General features: G+C 45.4%; 2 protein-coding genes across 4 annotated transcripts in view; both read left to right on the top strand.

Annotated features, from left to right (window-relative positions):
* Positions 1–9,559: 9,559 nt before the first annotated feature.
* On the top strand, positions 9,560–16,874 carry phf19 (PHD finger protein 19). 3 transcript variants are annotated; one of them, XM_012924806.4, is made up of 14 exons: positions 9,565–9,833; positions 10,256–10,436; positions 10,523–10,604; positions 10,698–10,802; positions 13,010–13,104; positions 13,884–14,032; positions 14,110–14,205; positions 14,284–14,473; positions 14,553–14,620; positions 14,721–14,861; positions 14,940–15,000; positions 15,076–15,161; positions 15,268–15,348; positions 15,419–16,874. In XM_012924806.4, exons 1-14 carry the CDS (start codon positions 9,781–9,783, stop codon positions 15,762–15,764), a joined length of 1,734 nt encoding a protein of 577 aa, XP_012780260.1. In that variant the 5' UTR covers positions 9,565–9,780; the 3' UTR covers positions 15,765–16,874. The 3 variants fall into 3 exon arrangements, with proteins under 3 accessions (XP_012780259.1, XP_004571707.1, XP_012780260.1); XM_012924805.4 differs by having other exon boundaries at positions 9,560–9,833; positions 14,721–15,000; positions 15,271–15,348; XM_004571650.5 differs by having other exon boundaries at positions 9,561–9,833; positions 14,721–15,000.
* A 313-nt stretch (positions 16,875–17,187) lies between these two features.
* The window catches only part of dab2ipa (DAB2 interacting protein a), a 35,996-nt gene continuing 32,135 nt past the window's right edge, over positions 17,188–21,048 (top strand). Inside the window, exon 1 of the mRNA XM_014410153.3 lies at positions 17,188–17,287. The gene's annotated coding sequence lies outside the window, so the exon portion shown is untranslated. The remainder of the gene's footprint in view (positions 17,288–21,048) is intronic.

The following is a 21,048-nucleotide window of genomic DNA, read 5'->3' on the forward strand; positions in this document are numbered from 1 at the left end:
TATTTTACTTTTTATTATCCGGCTGCTTATGTTACTGTCGGACTTTTATATAAGAAAGTCACCCAGCTGTGGATGTCAGTACAACTCAAATGATCACAAAAACAAAGAACTGGATCGAGAGACCGAATCTTGGGTCAGACAAACACCTGAAAAATGTAAAAAAGAAAAACAGATGAAATGTTCTTTTTATTTTGTTTTATTTCATCATCGAATGATTTGCAGAGAAACAGACAAAAGGCAGCCCCTCCTTCAGCAGAAGGACACGACAATGTGGTTTGTAAATGCTCCTCCTCCCTCGCACAGATCAGTCGACACAGTCAAACATCTGTTAATCTCAAATCTTTAGCAACAACTGGTTTTACATTAAACCAACATTTCTGTTTAATTACATTTAAATCATAGTAATAACAGTAGTATGTGTGTTGTTAAAAATGTGTTTAGACTGATCAATTGTGATTGCAAAATTTTAGCAAAGTTACTAGCAACCAGATTAGATAAGGTCATGACTTACTTAATACACCCCGACCAAGTTGGCTTTATTCGGACTCGCTGCTCTGCCGATAATATTAGACGCCTAATTGATATTATGTGGGCAACCCAGAATAAATCCCCTACGGGGGACTTTTCTCCAGCTATAGCCCTCTCCCTAGATGCAGAGAAAGCATTCGACAGGGTGGAGTGGCGTTTTCTATTTTGTGTAATGGAAGCATTTGGCTTTGGCCCAAAATTCATAAGGTGGGTCAAACTTCTCTACAACAATCCGAGAGCTTCAATACTAACGAACCGTATTATATCACAGTCCTTCGACCTCCACAGGGGTACAAGACAGGGCTGCCCACTGAGTCCTCTGCTTTTTGCTTTAGCTTTAGAGCCTCTGGCAGCGACAATACGTAGAGACCCTGATTTTCCAGGTATCCAGGTCCACAATAATAACCACAAATTGATGCTCTATGCTGATGACGCCCTGGTCCTAATATCACAGCCAGAACGATCTCTACCTGCTCTCTTGAGAATTATTAACCAGTTCTCTAATATATCAGGATATAGAGTAAATTGGTCAAAGTCTGAAGCGCTCCCTCTGACAGCCTTCTGCCCCAAAACCCTGTTCCAGCCAGGGGATTTCAGCTGGCCTCAGACTGGTTTTAAATACTTAGGCATTACATTCCCCCGTTTGTTACACAACATAGTCCAGGCTAATTTTGAACCTCTATTGGACAAGTTCAGAACCGACATAATTAGATGGTCCCCTTTGTTCCTCACCCTTTGGGGTAAAGTTAACATCATCAAAATGAATTGTGCTCCAAAATTTAATTACCTCCTACAAACACTCCCGCTAAAAATCCCATCAAAATATTTCCATCAATTTGACAGATTATGCAACCAATTCATATGGAATAACAGACGCCCTAGAATAAAGCTTAAAAAGCTACAGCAGCCAGTGGAGTCGGGAGGCCTTGGGGTCCCAAATCTACTATTTTACCATTATGCTTTCAGTCTGAGACACATGGTTCACTGGGCTCTCCCTCCAGAACGAGCCCCCCCATGGCTTAGTCTGGAGAGTACTTTGTGCTCACCACTCCCTCCGATGCACATTTTAACCACCAAGCTCCCACCAGATATACAAACCCACCCCATTCTTTCTTTCCTGCAGACGGTCTGGAAGAAGGTGGCCTTGCTACTAAATTTTAACTCCCACCTTCACACTGAGGCTTCCATATGGCTCAATCCCAAACTCTGCATTAATAAGTTTCCGTTTTTCTGGAGACTGTGGGTCCAGACTGGGATACTTGTTCTCGGAGACCTGTATCAGGGGAGGATTCTCAAGTCCTTCAACGACCTTAAAGCACAGTTTCAGTTGCCACAAAGTCAGTTTTGGAGGTACTTGCAGCTCCGGCACTTATTGCTCAAAACCTTTGGTTCCTCCTCCACACCACCTCCAAATATTGAATATCTCAGCTACATCAAAAAAATCTTTGGGGGGGGGTCGTGAAGTCTCTAAATATTACTCAATGCTTGTTACGGGCACGAGTAAAGGACTACTCGCCCTCCGGTTAGCTTGGGAATCTGACCTTGGTGTGGCTTTTACAGATCAGGAATGGACTGCAATGTTGCAGAATAGTAAAAAGGTGTCCAGGGAACTTAGAACGAGACTAATCCAATTCAAATTACTACACCGAATTTACTGGTCGCCACACAGACTGTATAGGGCGAACCTCATTCAGTCCCCTGAATGCTGGAGATGTCAGACTGGGGTAGGCACATTGACCCATATGATTTGGAGCTGTCCTAAAACCCAAATTTTTTGGACTGAGATACATGACTTTATCAAATCAACCATACGATGGGATATTCCTTTTTCACCAAGACTATTTGTGTTGGGAGACCCATCACTCCTTAACTATGCTCCACCTAAGGCTGCTGAGTGGGTACAGACTGCATTGATGCTGGGGCGTAAACTCATTATCTCCCAGTGGAAGGCCCCCTCCACCCCACCTGTCTCTGTATGGCATATTCAACTAGGGAGACTCGCTGCACTAGAACAACTCTCATACAGGCTCCTGAATAAAGTGGAGAGTTTCCATCTGAAGTGGGATCCATATCTGTCCAGAATAAAACGAACAGACTAGACCCTAGAGTGGGATAGTCATTGGAATTCTGAAGAAGCACTCTCAGGGATGTCAGAGTGTGGCATGCAGTAAGACCCACATAGTCAAAGGCAGGCTGTTTTTGTTTCTTTTGTTTCTTTTTTCCTTTTTTGTTTGTTGTTGTTTTTGTTTTTCTTTCCATGCTTTTGTTTATCTCTTGCTTTGTTTGCCCCCCCCTCATTTTGGTTTGGTATTCTCTACTGTTCTGCTGCTATGCTGATGTTTTTTTTATGCGATGTAATCTGTCTCCGCAGTGGACTGTAGTGTTCTAAAAAGTACAATAAAATATTAATCATAAAAATAAAAAAAAATGTGTTTAGACACAAGTTTTGTTGTGAACGTCCAGAAACCAGACGAGTGGCCTGTGAAATGGTTAAAGTGTAGTTTGGCTTTATAGTTTCTTCTCTTCACCAGGACAGATGAGCCCTTTGTCACAGGAGGTCAGTGAAGATGGTCACCTGCAGGTCCAGGCTCACTGCATCTCTAACCCACATCCACTGCTACTGTACTGAAGGGAAATTAAAGGCAGGCAGTCATGGAAACAAACCATCTATAAAAGTAAGTAAGTAAAATTTATTTATATAGCGCTTTTCACAGATAAACACAGAAAATGGAAATATAAAAACAATATAACAGTAAATAAAACAATGTAAAACAATAAAACTATAAAAACAGCATAAGAAGAACTTAATCAAATGCTTTTCTAAATAAAAATGTCTTCAGCTGTTTCTTAAAAGAATCAGTGGAGTCCGTGCAGCAAAGAGACAGACACAGCCGTGGTGCCGCCGTCTGAAAGGCCCGATCACCACGAGTTTTAAAACGAGTGCGCGCTACCACCAGCAGTCTCTGATCTAATGACCTTAAAGCCCGAGAAGAAGTATGTGGTTTCAGCAGGTCAGATAAATATTGAGGAGCCTGACCATGTAGGGCCCTAAAGGTTAGAACTACAATTTTAAAATGAAACCTAAAACTTACAGGCAACCAGTGAAGGGAGGCCAAGACTGGAGTGATATGCGATCTTCTCTTGGTGCCTGTTAAGAGACGTGCTGCAGCCTTCTGCACAGACTGAAGACGATTTAAGGCTGATTTGTTAAAACAAGTAAAAAGGCCGTTACAGTAGTCTAAACAAGAAGAAATAAAAGCATGAATAATCATCTCAAGTTCAAGCTTTGACACCATTAGTCTGAGTTTAGAAATATTCAGTAAATGATAAAAACAGTTTCGGACCAGCTGCTCGAGCGACATCGAGCTGTCAAACATGGCACCGAGGTTTCTGAGGCTTGATTTTACAGAAGGGTCTAAGAAGCTGATACGCTGCCTGATTTCTGGGACCATGTGGTCTGGAGCAATAATTAGGGTTTCTGTTTTATCAGAGTTTAGTTGGAGGAAATTGTCATATAACCATTTGTTGATTTCTGTCAGGCAATTACTTAAATTAGACAATTTATAAAACTCAGAAATCCTGAAGGAACAGTATAGTTGGATGTCGTCAGCATAGAGATGATAGGAGATATATTTATAGCGCTTAATAATTTGGCCTAGGGGGAATACATAAAGTAAAAAGAGAATTGGACCCAGGACAGATCCCTGAGGTACCCCACACGGCAAAACTGTTGATTCTGATGTGACATGATTCATGCAAACAGTAAAAGATCTCTCAGACAGATATGATATAAACCATTTTAAAACAACACCAGTAATCCCAAACAAGTTCTCGAGTCTGTTTATCATGATGCTGTGATCTACAGTGTCAAAAGCAGAGCTGAGATCCAGCAGGACCAGCACTGTGTGCTCTCCAGAGTCTGCTGCCATCAAGATATCACTAGATACTCTAATGCTGGGCAGACACTGTGCGATTATTTTCAGTCGCGCGATTCAGCTCCTGCTCAAACTGTACGATTGACTCGCAGGGGGTTAGAAGTTCATAGGTCACGATGCAGGTCTCACACTATACGACCCGATGCTCTGATGCGACCTGAGTGCTCACACTGTGCCTCCATAAAATGAAGGTTATAACAGAAAATCTGTCGCTCTCCCTCTCTGTCTTTCACTCACACAGACACACCACCACCATCAGCTTTGCTAAATTGCTAATGAAAAACATTGATCAGGCAGCTGTGATTGAGCAGCAGTGTAGATCCAACTATTTTCACGGTTGTTGTGGTCGTGATAATTTTGTGAGGCCACATCGAAAAGGCTCGGATGGTTCTACAGGTTGTGCCTCCATCGCTTGTGTCCAGATCACACGCTGCACTGTCGTGCTACGCCGTCTTTTTCGCTGACATTTGTGTTTGCGCGTGCGCAGTGTGACAAACTGCGGTGACACCCTCACGACCAAGCGATTGATGATCGGGAGCTGGTCGTGAGGTGTTAATTGTGTCTCGTTACCCCACGTATGCACACGATGCACGACGCACGATGAAGGCCAAAATCGGGCCGATCGCCAAAACGGTCACACGACTCAAAAATCGGCTCAAAATGGGCCCAGCACAAGTAAGGCCGTTTCAGTGGAATGCAATTTACGAAAACCAGACTGGAAAGTGTCCATAACAGCATTTTTATCCAGGAAATAGTTAAGTTGTTCTAGTACTACTTTTTCTAAAATTTTCGATATAAAAGGCAGTTTGGATATTGGCCTATAACTGTTAGGAAGAGATGGATCCAGCTGGGGTTTCTTTAATATTGGCTCAACAACAGCTTGTTTAAAGAAGCTGGGGACTGAGCCAGTATGAAGAGAAGTATTTATCATTTCCACAATACAGGGGCCAACTGAATCAAACACACTAGTGAAACATGAAGATGGAAGGACATCAAGGGGGCTTGAAGTCTGTTTTATATGACAAAGCAGGCCTCTGATGTCTTGTAATGTAACAGGAGTAAAAGAGGACCAAGTATCAGAGGAGAGCAAGTTGAAAGTCTGATATTGAGAAGATGATGGAGAGATATTAGACCTGATGGCAGTGACCTTATTTCTGAAATAGTTCATAAACTCATTGCATTCGGACGTTGAGTGAACTGGTGCACAAGGAGCATCAGGAGAAACAATACTCTTAATTGTTTTAAACAAGAATTTAGGATCTTTCTTTTTTGAGGCTATGAGGTGTGAAAAATACTCTGTTCTGGCGTTTTCCACGTCATTTAGTAAGAGGACAGATTCTTTAAGGTGTAACTTATAAACCTCAAGCTGGGAAGCCTTCCACAAACGTTTCAGCTTGGGACAATATCTCCTGAAATTACGAATGTTTTCATTTAACCAAGGATGAGATTTCAAACATAGGACAGTACTTTTTTTCAGAGGTGCCACTAAACTAGAATTACACTGATTATTAAAGGATGAGACAAGAGAGTCCAAATCATTGTAAGTCATTTCAGCGTCAAACATGGCAGAGAACCTTTTGCCGGCGTTCTGGTTTATGATTCGCCTTTCAATCGTTATTTTGGGAGCCGGGGGATCCAAATAAAACGACAAGTTAAAATATATGCAGCTATGGTGACTCATATGGACATTTTCCACACGAATGTCATTTATATTTAAACCCAAGGAGAAAACAAGGTCCAATGTGTGACCCTTTACATGTGTAGGGCCAGAAACATGCTGCATAAAATTAAAAGACTCTGTGATAGTCATGAAGTCAGCAGCCATATTACAGGATGCATCATCAATATGAAGGTTAAAATCTCCCAACATTACCACCTTCTCTAATTTAATAATGGATGACAGGAGGTCGTTAAATTCAGTTAAAAAGACTCCGGCAGGGCCAGGAGGTCGGTAGATTCAAATACAATAAAAGGTGTGCAAAGAGCCGACCTTGATCATCTGCAGTTCAAAGGAGGTAAAAGAATCCGAGTTCATCAGTCTGCATGTGAATCTGTCCTGGTGCAAAACAGCGAGACCTCCGCCACGTCCCGAAAGACGTGGAGCTCCGATGACGGAGCAGCCAGTCGAACAAATTTCCTTCAGATGTATATAATCCATGTTTTGTTGCCACGTCTCAGTTAAACACATGACGTTGAGAGATTCCTTTATAACAAGATCGTTTAAAATAAACGATTTGTTTGTGACTGAGCGAGTGTTGAGCAGGGAACTGCAACACACCAGCTCCTGTGTCTGAATGCAAAAGAAATGTGTTGTTTGAGTGAGAGACTGCACCTGTGGCTGAACTATAGATACATATCGATTATAAATTGGTCCAAAAACCTCTGATGTTCAGTTGTTTTTTGTAAAAAGATAACAATGTTAGCCTTTTCTGCAGCTATGGGGCATATATGGTATCACTCTTGGCTGGAAGCAGTGCTTAAACAATGGAAAAAACACAAACTTTGTCCAAAAACCTCTCATGTTTAGCTGTTTTCCACTTTTTCTTTGGTCATTTTTTCTTTGGTCATTTTAGCCTTTTTGGCCAGGGTGAAGGGAGCATCTGCCATCAAACAAGAAGACAGCCGCATGTAGCTATGATGATGTTTGCTAGTTCACCTTACATGCATTAATGTAATAACGTGGTTAGCCTACTCAACGTAAATTACACACGAACAACATTAAGCTACTCACGCAGAGAAGAACGGCTGCTGCTGCATCATCATCCTCATCATTTCTGCTACACTGGCAGGGCTAGGGGCCAGGACTCTCCTCTCTGAGTTTTTGGGGGATGTTGCTAACTCCGGGTCCGATAACAGGCACCACACCCGCAGTAGATGTGCCCGGTGTGAGGTCTCGCAGCAAGCTATCAAATACGGCGCATTTCTGGGCTTTTAAAAAAAACGCTATACGTCGCCAGGTGTTTCATCAGATTCGAGGTGTTACCTCCTTTGACAGTATCACAGTATCAGCTTAAAGCACTTGTTGCTGCTGAGTTTGCATATTTTGCTGTGAAGTACAGCCTTTTACAGAATTTTGACCGCTTCGCCTTGGACATTTTTAATCTGTAGCTCTGCTCTAAAAGAACATACGTACCTGGGCCCGCCTACTACGCTTGGAAAGGTAAAATGATTGGCTAGAATCCAAAGTGTATGACATCTCAGGGAAAAGAAAGGACCGAAATAAAGGACCGAAATAAAGCACCGAAATGTGCGCTGCTTTTCGGTCTGGTTACTACCGTTTATGTCAGAATCGGTGCCATAATGGCACCGGATACCGGTACCCATCCCTAGTCCTGCCTCATGTGATAAATATGGCCAGTGTGATTGGCTGAGCCTTTCAGGGAGCTCTGTTTAGTTTTAGCAGCGGCAAACCTGCGCTGCGAGGAGGACGGCAGCAAAGAGGAAGAACCTGGATATAAGAAAGTGTTTTTCAAAGAAACCTGTAAGTCACTTAAAGCCAAGCTCACTCATAAAATGTGTCCGTCATAATAATGTTACAGGCTGTGCTAGGCTTTGGCCCACATCAGTCTAAAACTGTATGTAACCATGAATAACGTGTTTGGGAACTACCTGCACAGCAGGCAGCACTGTTAGTTCTCTCAGTCTCAGAGCAGCGTTTCTAATTTTGATTGGAACTGTCAGAGAAAACGGCAGCCTCGAGCAGCCAGGATATTAGTTTACAGAGGCTGTTAGAATTATATGTCTAACATTAAAATGTTGGTGACACAATAATTTCTTCCTAATGGCACTGACATATTCATAGGGTTTATTTTTGAGACAAAATATCACGAGGTAGTCATGATTTTGCAAATATTCCACCTTGTAGTGCAGTTTGCACAAATTGTTTCAAAAATGCACTCAGCCTACAAACATTACTGACGAGTCAAGATCTGCACAAAGTGACAGAAACACTGAAGCAGCTGCACATTTTATTCTTATTGTCATGTTTGTCCTGTTTGTCAGGTGAAGAACCAACACAAAGCTCAGAGAGTAATGGTGACACAAGGTCACAGGTGAAGTTGGATGATGACTTGTTGGTTCATGACTGTATTCGAAGCACATGTGTGACTGCATGTATGAGGAATGTCTCACTGTTATTCATCAGGTGACAGAGGCAGCTCTGCCATGTTGTAGCTCAGAGGTGAAGAGGCGAGGTCACAGGTGACTGACTGATGATTTGGTGCTACAGATTAACGAGAGGAGCAAGCATGTGTTTGGCTCCCTCACATAGTGGACATTGAGTTGTTGTGTGGGGCACCAGTAGTCCATGTCTGTTGCTGTAACAGTAGTTCATGTTTAGAATAAAACATCCCAGCTCACTGATCTGATCGGGGCAACAGTGCCTAAAATGTTGTATAATCTTTTACTCTGTGGTCATCTTAGACGAGTAGTTTTATGGACAAAAACCAGCAGGTCATTCAGTGTTCCCTTAGTGCTGATGTGTCAGAGATGTTGGTGTACTACAACTGAAGTAATGATGTTAAGTCCTTAAAGTCATATTCTTTTATTGTCATGACTGTATTTGAAGCTATTTTTATTTTTGTATGATACCTGATTTATATGGAATATGGCTGAAGTAAACTAAAGTCTAAAATACTTAGTCATTTGTTTAATAGTAATTTAACATATAAAACTATGAATTATAATTTTAAATGGTTTAAAAGCATGTAGAATAGCATATGTAGGCAAGTATATTTCTCCTTTTATCAAGAAGCAAAGACAAAAAAGAAAAAAAAAAAAACGGGGCAGGGCTCGGTGGTTGAATCGTCCGTCCCCACCGATGCCAAAACCAAATCTACGCCCTTGTACTGTGTACTTGCGGGAGAGAGGAGTGTGAGAGTGGTGTGTGAGAGTGGAGGAAGGCGGTCACAGGTGGAGTTCAGCTCGCAGAGAGGTGCTGGGTGTAGATCAGCAGCGTGTAGGGAGAACAGCTACACAAGAAATCTCGCTCAGAAACCAAATCTCGCGGTAAAACTATTTTTTTCCTCTCACAGCCAATCACAGCGCAGGGTCCCGCAGGCTTCAATGCAACAGCCAATCACAGTTAGGGTAGGCGCTGCGGCGTGATGACGGAACGATAAGGAAAAAAGCCGTGCTGTGATTCGCGGGAAAAGTGAAAAATGGCGCCGGAGTAAGTTTGAAGTTTAGCGCCGCGGAGAGCAGTAGTAGCAGACAGACAGACGTAAGGGAGGCAGACAGGCAGACGTGAGGGGGACGGACAGAGACAGACAGACAGACACCCTGAAGAAGCATCGACTCAACGACCTTCTGTCCTGGGATGCCAGCAGCGGGAGGACCGGCAGAAAGGAGGCACAGCCCGGATCAATGCAGGTATCACGGCTTCCCTCTCTGCGCTGACCCGCTCTGATTTAGCCCTGGGATTTAGTGTGGCCCGTTAGTTCAGCCCGGGACACAGAGCTGTTGGAACCCTTGAATTTATCCCGTGTCAGTTCATCACTGTGCGCAAGTGTTTTTTTTTGTGAGCTGGCCCTCTTAACGTGAATTATTACGGGCTGTTACCGGGTTATCGTTCAGGATTTCATGGCCCGGTTTACTCGTTATTCCGATCGGTTATCGCGCTTCATCAGCTCTTTTCCGTTAGTTAACCCGTTAGGGTGTGGTGGGTAGTTACTGGATGGTTAGAGCTCTGTTAACGGTATGTGATGGGAGGACGCACTGCGCATGTCAGCCCTCCTCCAATCCACCGCGCAGTTCAGGAATGAATCACAGACCGTCTGTCTGTCTCTCTGCAGGATGTATGAGGACCTGATCGAAGACTTCTGCGGTCTGGAGCATCAGGTGTCTCCAGGGGGCGGAGGGTGTGAAGGGGGGCGTGTCCCCGAACCTGACGGGGTGGAGTCCAGTCTGAGCGTGGGTCAGTTCGTGCTCTGTCGTTGGTCAGATGGACTGTACTACCTGGGAAAGATCCAACGGGTAAGCCTGTGCTCACCTGACACCCACTGCAGCGTCATCATGCTCATCGTGATTGGCTGAGTTTCTGTGTTCTGATTGGTGGATAGGTGAGTCCCCCTAGGCAGAGCTGCTTCGTCACTTTTGAGGACAACTCCAAGTTCTGGGTCCTCTGGAAGGACATCCAGCACGGTGAGACAGACGGGTGGAGTGAGAGAAAGCTAGAGAGGGCAAGACAGGTGCTTCATGTCTGTGATCTGCTTCTTTTGTCCAATCCTAATGCAGCTGGAGTACCGGGGGAGGAGCCTCGCTGCTCCATGTGCCAGGAGGTGGACCCAAACTCCAACACCCAATCAAACCAGATCCTGATCTGTGGGAAGTGTGGGATCGGTGAGTCTGACACACACACACACACACACAGGAGCAGTCCATTAGGAACACTTGCCTGTAGGGCTGGGCCATATCATACCGTTCACGGTAATACCGGTATAATGTTGGGCAACGGCAAGAAAATGAAATATGGCGATAGAATATGGGTAAAACGCGCATGCGCAGTGCCTTTGTTTTTATACGCACATGGCAGAAAACGCATGGTGGAGACGGAGAATGAGAAGAGCGAAAGCGGATCGTTGAATGAAACGGATGAACGAGAATCCGGTTGTTCAGTGATCACGCGACGAATCCTACTTCCGGGTCTAAAGTAGTCTGCGTTTAATATGGCTTTTGTGTTGTTAACATGTTTAATGTTTTGTATTTTCTTCTATTTGATCTCAAAAAGCTCCTAAAACAGTCAGTGATCACTGTTGACCTCCCTCGGCTTTTATTACCGCTAATCATTTATTTAAGCTCAGTTTTTAAAACCTTAGGATGTAACTACAGCCCAGCCCATGCAGCAGTATATGAATGACTAACCTCGTATTGTGGATGGATTATCTCAGTTGTTCTCCTGGCTGAAGTTTGGTCTTTTACAGCATCCTGCCATGCGATTACATTTGTTCCTGACCACCGAGAACACTCACGTTAACTTTTATCGAGTGGAAAAAAAGTTAGCTTGTTTATATTATGCTAACATAGCTGTGTCGCTAGCGGTCACGTAGCACATCATTATATACCAGCTAGCCCAACTTCAGTAACCCTACAAACGTCACTGCTGTTTAGTTTCTGTCTTCATTTATGCTGGAAGTGATAACAGAGCTGTACGTTTTAATTTGTTTCCAAAACCCCGCAGTCAGGACATGCTATATTGTATTTAGATAGAAGCTAGCGAGCTAACTCCCTGCTAACTTCTAACTCCGTTAAATATCATAAATTCCGTTTTCATGGATGCCTGGATGTTAAACTCAATTGTTACACCTGGTAGAGCAGAACGCTGATCATTTTATTAAAGATGAAAGACTTTAGACAGTTTTTCAACTCTCAGTAATGCCACAGTGATCGTTTGATATATGGACCTGCAGCGGAGTTTAGGCCCAGACACGGCTGGTGACGTCAGACTGAACAACCGGATTGGTTTGTAGAAATGCTGCAGCTTCAGTGGTGTGGAACTGGTTTAGCTTTCGTCCGTCAGATACACAACAAAGCACTATTTTTGGTGGAGCATGCTAGCGGGCCGTCGTTATTACCCTGTTTCTTGGAAAATACGGCGTACTTACAATCAACCCTTTGATTTTTCTGAAAATCGACAGAGCCCCTTATAACCCCGTGTGCCTTATGTTTGAATTCTGGTTGTGTTTACTAGGGCTGCCACGATTTGTCGACTAGTCACGATTACGTCGACTATCAAAATCGTCGACGACTGATTTAATAGTCGACGCGTCGTTTGAAACTTTGTACGATCACAAAAGACGCAGGAATAATAGCAGGATTTAAAGGTATAAAGTAAGAAGAAAAAGCGAGTTCTTAGTCACACAGTGTCCCAGGTCTCACACAGGCACTTTTATTAACATACAGCGCAGATGTACGTGAAAAAATTACTCAGAAAAAAAAGAAAGAAATTATCAACATTTATTAAATAATAATGCTCATTAATGCCGTTAATGTCATTTTAACGAGATTAACGCTGACAGCACTAAAATAGTAATCTCCAAATGTTTTCTTTTTAACGAGCAGCCTGCAGGTGATGGGGGAGTTGTGTTCAGTGAAGGAGAGGCGAGGCAGAGTAACGTTGCGTAGAGACAAAAGTGGACGAAAGAGAGGCAAACTTGCGGTTCCACAAGTATAATTGTAACGTAACGTAGTAACATATTGTGTATAAAAAAATATATCGATATATTAAAAAACTCGATATATCGCCCAGCCCTACTGCATGGTGTTTCGGGGTGGGATTTATTGGACGGGCTTGCAGTGACATCAGCGTTTTCTCAGGAGGCGGAGCTCCTCCATAACTGCTGATACTTCTAATGTGAATGACCTCTGACCTTTAACAGAAGCTCAGAGTGAAGCTGATAGTAGAAACATTAGCGCAAACGCTGTTTGCAGTAAAGGCAGAAATGCTTTCTGATGATCAGATTTAAGGTCAAAGGTCACGATGACTGAGTGCTCTTTGTTTATCTGTTGCCATGGTGAATCCTGGGCTCTGACCATCACCTGTCTGTCAGGTTTCCACCAGCAGTGTCACATTCCTCCAGTAGAGGGCAGCGGCACCCTGACTCCGTGGTTCTGCAGACGCTGCGTCTTTGCTCTGGCGGTCCGGGTACGATGCTTCTCACCTGTGTGTGTGTGTGTGTGTGTGTGTGTGTGTGTGTGTGTGTGTGTGTGTGTCTCTCTCTCTCTCTTACCCGTGTGTGTGTCTCTCTCTTACCCGTGTGTGTGTATGTGTGTGTGTGTGTCTCTCTCTCTCATTTGTGTGTGTGTGTGTGTCTCTCTCTCTCTCTCATGTGTGTGTGTGTGTGTGTGTGTGTCTCTCTCTCTCATTTGTGTGTGTGTGTGTGTGTGTGTGTCTCTCTCTCTCTCTCATGTGTGTGTGTGTGTGTGTGTGTGTCTCTCTCTCTCATTTGTGTGTGTGTGTGTGTGTGTGTGTGTGTGTGTCTCTCTCTCTCTTTCTCATGTGTGTGTGTGTGTGTGTGTCTCTCTCTCTCTCATTTGTGTGTGTTTGTGTGTGTGTGTCTCTCTCTCTCATTTGTGTGTGTTTGTGTGTGTGTGTCTCTCTCTCTCATTTGTGTGTTTGTGTGTGTGTGTCTCTCTCTCTCATTTGTGTGTGTGTGTGTGTGTGTGTGTGTCTCTCTCTCTCATTTGTGTGTGTGTGTGTGTGTGTGTGTGTCTCTCTCTCTCATTTGTGTGTGTGTGTGTGTGTGTGTGTGTGTGTGTCTTTCTCTCGTGTGTGTGTGTTTGTGTGTGTGTGTGTCTCTCTCTCTCATTTGTGTGTGTGTGTGTGTGTGTGTGTGTGTGTGTGTGTGTGTGTGTGTGTGTGTGTGTGTGTGTTTGTGTTTCGCCTGCCTCTGACTCGTGTCTCTGCACCTGTGTGTCCCACAGAAGGGCGGGGCTCTGAGGAAAGGTGTGATAGCCAAAGCCCTGAGTGTGATGAAACAGGTGCTTCCGTACGAGCTGGAGGCCCTGGACTGGGACTCGCAGCACCGGACCAATCAGCAGCAGTGTTACTGTTACTGCGGCGGCCCTGGAGAGTAAGTTGGCCTGATGACAACTGCAGGTGTGGTTGGCCATTACTTGATTCACCTGTGTGCATTACCTTTGTGTGCAGGTGGTACCTGAAGATGCTGCAGTGCTTCAGGTGTCAACAGTGGTTCCATGAGGCGTGCACTCAGTGCCTGCAGGAAGCAATGATGTTTGGAGACAGGTGAGGCTCCACCCCCTGCTCCGCCCCTCCCCCTGCTACCTTTCCCCGGTATGGCTCTGACTTCCTGTCCTCCCGCAGGTTCTACTTGTTTGTGTGCGTGGTGTGTAATAAGGGCTCAGAGTGCGTGCGGCGCCTGTCCCTCAGGTGGGTGGACCTGGTCCACCTGGTGCTCTACAACCTGTCCATCTGCAGCAAGAAGAAGTATTTCGAACTGGACGAGATCCTCACCTTCGTCTCTACCCACTGGGACCACCTGCAGCTTGGGAAGGTAATAGCACACCTGAGCCAGGTACGCTGAGATCACGTGGTGTGCCTGTGTTCATTTAACCCTCTGTGTGTTTGTTCAGCTGTCCAACACCCCCCCAGCAGAGAGGGGGCAGCACCTGCTCGACGCACTCAACAAGTACAAGAGCAAGTAAGGACCAATCAGAGCGAGGCCGTCACGAGTACACGTGTGTAACATGAACACAGGATGTGTGTTCTTAACGTGTGTGTGTGTGTGTGTGTGTGTTCAGGTTTCTGTGCGGGAAGGAAATCAAAAAGAGGAAGTGCATCTTTCGTCTGAGGACCAGGGTCCCTCCTAACCCCCCCTCCAAGCTCTTTCCTGAGCGTGCTCAGAATGATGGGGGCGGGGCAAGGAAGAAGACGGCGAGCAGGTATGATCTCTTGCTGCCAGCCGTCGCTGCCTGTGATTGGACGAAGCGTAACCGTGGTGTTTATTTCTGTTTCTTCAGCAGCTCAGCTGAGAGGAGAAAGAGGAAGTCCAAGTGGCTTCTCGAGGATGCCATTCCTAATGTGAGGCTCATTTTCTTCTTCTGTGGTTTCTAAAGCTGTTAATGCATCACGCTGACTGTGACCTTCTGCCCGTAGAACGAGCTGACCTGCAGCTGGACCGCCAACCACCACATGGCCAACATTTTTGACTTCACGCTGGATGAGCTGCAGAGCCTGAAGAGGTGAGATTAGCGCTGGACTCGGCGCTCTGATTGATGCTTTGCTTACCTGTGCTTTCCCGTTCACGTCATACGGTGGCGCACCTGTGACGTTGCTGTCCTTCCTCAGCAGCTCCAGCAGAGCCGTCAGCATCGACCAGGACTCCACCGATGCCTCCACCTCTGGCTCCGCCTCCTCCTACCACTTCAGGTGAGCTGAGTGAACACCTGACTCACCAACCCTAGGCTTTTGATATCTGACCTTTGACCTCTGTCTTCAGGAGAAGGATGGGCAGCAGAAAGAGGAAGTTACCCCGGAACAGTTACAGCCAGTGGGCCAATCGCAGTGAGGCAGGGGAGGAGCTTGGAGGGGAAGAGCCTTCTGGCATCATTGGGGCCCAGGAAGCTACAAACCACACCCACCTGACCACAGACTCCTCCCACTTCTTGTCAGACCACTCACCGCTGCCGTCTGACAACTCCCACCTCCACTCCTCCATCTCCTCTTACTTTGGAGTAGCGGGTAGGCTAACCAATGGCGAGCGCTACCAGGTGTTGGCTCGCCGCATCACCCCTCAGGGGACGGTCCAGTACTTGCTGGAGTGGGAGGGGACGACCCCTTATTAGGACGTTATTAAGGTCCAGGTGGTGTTAGAAGCTTTGATTCCTTTTCCTCTACACTTGCTGCTGGTGAGCTGCTTATTGGTTGAAACCTGAACTGACACTGTGGCCCCGCAACCACCTGGTCTCCCCGTGTCCCTGTTAAACATTTGGATCCCTGTTAAACCACCGGGCTCTCCGTGTCCCCGTTAAACCACCGGGCTCCCCGTGTCCCCGTTAAACCACCGGGCTCCCCGTGTCCCCGTTAAACCACCGGGCTCTCCGTGTCCCCGTTAAACCACCGGGCTCTCCGTGTCCCCGTTAAACCACCGGGCTCCCCGTGTCCCCGTTAAACCACCGGGCTCTCCGTGTCCCCGTTAAACCACCGGGCTCCCCGTGTCCCCGTTAAACATGTGGGCTGTATATCCCCAGCTGGCTGGTGAGTTTTGAGGAATCAGGAATCAAAGCTGAACTCGATCCTGGAAAAAATAGTTTTTAGTTTAAAAAGTGTTTAAATGCAGCCAAAGAGACACACAGAGCTCCCGCCTGACTCCTCCCACCTCCACCATGTTTGCAGCCTCACACACTGATTAGTTGTTTTCCTGGTTGTAATGATGTCACACTGGTGGAGTTCTTCTTTTGCTCTGATTTGTAAAACACTCAGAGTTCCTCATGCAGCGCCCCCTGGCTGTCAGACAGCACCCTGCCTCTCTTGCCCCCTCCCTCCCCTGAAGTTTTCATGTTGTGTACCTGATCAGAAGCACTTAGTCACATGTTTACCTGCCCCTTCCTCACCTGTGCAGTGTTCTCACTCTATCACATGATCTCACCTGCGGAGCATCCCATTCGTCGTCTATGCAAACACCAAAGTGCGCCTGCTGGTGATCAATCTGAGCCACCGATCAGTGTTTCTCCTAGCTTGAAGCTAACGCAGCCCATATTTGTGAATGAGGGATGCTAATAGTGCTAACAGTCTCTGAGACGTTAAACTGGCACTCTGTCACTTTAAGATATGCTCTGCTCCTATTGGCCTGTTAAATGCTTGTTTTGATCATCTGACTGTTTGTTTGCTGTTTTCCTCTCCAGCTGACCAATCAGCTGCCAGCTTTCTCTGGATTAAAAACAAATGTTTTCTGACCTTTGACCTTTCTGTGTTTCTGTGTGTGTCTGAGAAGCAGAGATGCGTGGAAACCTGGGTTTGTGAAAACCTGTGAGTGTCACAGTCAGTCTACACCTGGCTCTAGGTCTAACTTTATGGGTCCAGATTTACAGGGTCCTGGGGAGCTTTCATGTTACTGAGAGTCCTCACAAAGGCAGGTATACAGGTGTGTGTGTGTGAGTGTGTGAGAGTGTGTGAGTGTGTGAGAGACACTAGTGCAGGTAATCTGATAATCCAGTTAAGGTGTTAAAAGGCAGAGAAACCTGCATGAGTGTTCAGGTGCATCTGTGTCGTTGTCCTGAGGGTCCCAGCACTCACACAGGTATTCAGGCAGACGGGTAACATGGCGATGTGACAGATTCACAGCAGAGGAGACCACCTGCATCTACCTGTAAGCTTCTTCACCTGTCCATACTTTGTGTTTGTGTACCTGCTCTGTGTTTCTTTACGCCTGCCTGAGGTCAGACATGAGGTCCAGCTCATGTTTTCCCTTAAATCAGGGACCTGATTGAAAGCAGCACAGTCTAAGGGAGATCGAGGTGCGTTCCAAACGACCCTTTTTGCTCAGGAAGGTTCCTCACTGAGCGATGTATCTGCATGGTGGCCATAACCAGAGCTGTTCCAGTTCTCCAAACACTACGCAAAGGAACTTCAATGCTTCCCTTAGCAGAGCATCCTTTATGAACGGGGAGAAGAAAATTCCGTCCCATAATTCACAGCAGCGGACCATCTGACCATTCATGAAAACATCAACATAATAAATGTGGAGGATCGTGTAAATGTTCCTTCTAACTGCATTTTCCATTTCATCCTGACCTTTCATTAGACAAAGGTTTCAGTGCTACGTATAACAAAGTACCTCAGAATTGAACTGAACTAAACAAAGCAGGACGTTGTATCTTTTACTCATTGCACATGCAGGAGGGGGGTCAGGTAGCTCGCCTGGTCAGCAGTAATGAAAAGTTTAACACTCTGACTCTGGAGTTGGGCAGCTTCAGGTCCTGGGCGCATCAAACGTAGCACAGAGTGGCTCTGGTTTAATTTGAGGACTTCAGACATCGTTTGGGAAACAGTTCCAAACGTTGGCCAATGAAGGACCAGTACATATGAAGTCATGTACCAGGAGCACCCCCTACAGGCTGGGTGTATACGCTCCAGCCTGACCCTGGATCAATGCACCCGATGATCTTAAATGAGTGTGTCGAGCACACATCGATATATTGTGAACTTGGCCGAGGACAGAGTCCCACAGGTCATCTGTGATATGAAAGTTATGTCTTGTTCCCATTTAGATTCGATGGCAGCTACTGAAGAAGATTGTAAGTGGGAGACTAGATTGTACAAGGATGATATTATGCCCCTGGAGGTTGGACTGACCATGGGGTGGCTGTAGCGCAGGTGGTAGAGCAGGTCAGCCACTAATCAGAAGGTCGGTGGTTCGATCCCAGGCTGTCTCCTGGCTGCATGTCAAATAACCTTGGGCAAGATACTAACCCCGTGTTTGCCTACTGGTGGTGGTCAGAGGGCCCGGTGGCGCCAGTGTCCGGCAGCCTCGCCTCTGTCAGTGCGCCCCAGGGCAGCTGTGGCTACAATGTAGCTGCCATCACCAGTGTGTGAATGAATGGATATAGTGTGAAGCGCTTTGGGGTCCTTAGGGACTAGAAAAGCACTATACAAATGCAGGCCATTAAAATATCTGCTGCAGGGCTGCCAAACTCAATTGCACTGGGGGCCAAACCTCAAGGCACACTTTAGGTCAAGATAAACATTTATTGAACACACTAAAACAATGTTTTGTAAACATAAATATGAATACAGACAGGAATATTATTCCAGAATAAATAAACTTTAAAGTTAAAGTTTATTCTTTAAACATTTTGCTCTCCATAAAAATATATCCTGTCAAAATTATGCAAGTTAGAAACAAGAACATGCTGCCAAAAGCCCAGAAAAGTAAATGAAAGCAAACACAAGGTTGGAGCCGCATGTAGACGGAGCTGGGCGTTGCTGCAGGAGTGGAGCTAATAAACTGTGCGGGCCAGTCAGTGTCGTACTTTGCCTGAGTGCATCATTACACTGCAGCTGCATCTGAATCTGCACGGGTGCAGTTTCCACGTTGGGTTGTGAAGCAGCTCGAAATTCTCTTTTTGTGCTTCAAAGTCACCAAAGCGCCACAAACTCAGTGCACTCAGTTTATCAGCAAAGTGCGCATTTGGGAACACTGTTGCACTGACTTGGCTCAACATTACTTGGCAACAGGGATCACTGCATCATAAAAGACTGAAATTGACGGTGATTTAAACCTTTAGTTCGGATCAAATTCACGGTCTCCGTTACGGTGATCATTACATGCTCCATTTTAAGGACTTTACCACACAGCCTTTCCTGGTGTGTGATGCAGTGATGCTGTTAACTCACCGGTACAGTTCTCCTGCATCTTTACTCGCATCCTACTGACTAGTCAGTTTTTTTTCACCGCACAACACCGGCGCTGCATCCAACAAGTTTGTCCCAGGACAGTTTCATGTCGTTTACACTTTGACATACGTTTCTATTCAGGCTCACATTTGCCAAAATCTGTGTTTTGTCTGGACACAAGACGACGCACAGCTTCATCATGCAGCTCTTTAGAAACTCTCCCTCGGTAAATAGCCGGGCTGATTTGGCTCCTCTGCCACAATAAAACTTGCTTTCACAACAGCTTCACTTTGTGGTTTTGCTCTGGTGACAAACGTCTGCTGAAATGTCAGATTCTTCTTTAGCTCGTCTACTTTCTGTAGTTTCTGCGTTTAGGTTTTTCTGCTTATCCTGACGTTTCGTCTCGTCGTGCCGTCTTAAATTAAATTGCTTCATTACAGCCACATTCGCTCCACTAATAAGACACACGTGTTTACCAGCATGTCTGTAAACATATATTCAGCCTGCCACTGGTGCTGAAAGGCTCTGCTTTCAGAATTAACTTTTCTCTTCGCCATTGTGAGCGGCTAGCTTCGCAATAGAGATCGACAGACCACGTGACTTTCGCGCGTTGCGTTGTAGGTACGAGTGGCAACAAAATCAAAACACTGCATCGAGCGCTAGCATTTCCAGCTCCTCTAATCTTAATTCTGCAGTTTTAATCCCTACTTGCATTTTATTTGCCCCAAAAACAGTGATGTACGAAACCACGGTGAACACGGCAGCTCCGTACGAAGACAGACGTGACGAAGAGGCAAAAAAAGTACGAGGAACAAATCAAAGGAGTGGAAGGGTCAGACCCACACGAGCACACAGAGTGGAGTAAGGACGTTAGCGTGCTGCACAACTTTCATCACGCACATATTTATTATTATATGGTCCTAAGCGTGAGTGCACACACTCACAACATGTTTAGTAACTTCAGATCCTGCAACAAGCCCAGCTCCAGTTTACTTTGGTGATTTGGACGATTCCATCTCACAGCTGCTGTTACATGTTTTTCTTTATCTCCTGCACAGGCCAACGCATCTATTTGTCGTTTCAGGTTGTAGTGTTACACAACATTTTCAGATCTAATAGAAAAAAATGAGTTTCATAATTCATTCAATTATTGTCTTTATTTATAGCTGGCATTATTGTTTCATTCTATTATAGAATCTTAGGAGGCAACATTGTATTTCATCAGCTTTATTAGCTGCTTGGGTGAAAAACAAATCAACAATGCAACAAAAAAAACAACAATATTGCAAAACAACATACTGGAAAACAGTTATTCATCACTTGCTTCAATACAACACTTGGGCACATATATGCAGACGTTTCGTAGCTGTTTTGATATCACTCTCTCTCTTAACTATCTGTCATTGAAGGAACAAATAGGTGGTTTGAGGGAAAGTGGAAGGGAGGGGACAAAAACAACAAAACACAAAAACCAACCCCACCCAAGGAATAAAACACAATAACATGCCACGATGTAAAGAAAACTAACACAATACCAACCACCAATATCACCCCAGCAGGTTGCATGGAACAGCACCCCTAAGCCCCCTGCTCTCGTCCCATATTAGCTAAGTACTCCTCGTACCACCAGCTTCGTACCTGCACCGTTAACGTTAACCCCTAAACTTAAAGCAGGGCCCACATTTCAAGGGGATGAAGAAGAGAAACAAAACAAAGAAAAGATAAGGAAAACAA

The sequence above is a fragment of the Maylandia zebra genome, linkage group LG12, assembly GCF_041146795.1.
Source record: "Maylandia zebra isolate NMK-2024a linkage group LG12, Mzebra_GT3a, whole genome shotgun sequence".
NCBI classification, from domain to species: Eukaryota; Metazoa; Chordata; class Actinopteri; order Cichliformes; family Cichlidae; genus Maylandia; species Maylandia zebra.

What these genes read in the sequence shown, in the direction of transcription:
- phf19 (XM_004571650.5), top strand. Translation starts at nt 9,781, where the DNA reads ATGCCAGCAGCGGGAGGACCGGCAGAAAGGAGGCACAGCCCGGATCAA. An exon ending in CACAGCCCGGATCAATGCAG is followed by an intron (nt 9,834 to 10,255) that starts GTATCACGGCTT and finishes GTCTCTCTGCAG; the next exon opens with GATGTATGAGGACCTGATCG. An exon ending in GCCTCCTCCTACCACTTCAG is followed by an intron (nt 15,349 to 15,418) that starts GTGAGCTGAGTG and finishes CTCTGTCTTCAG; the next exon opens with GAGAAGGATGGGCAGCAGAA.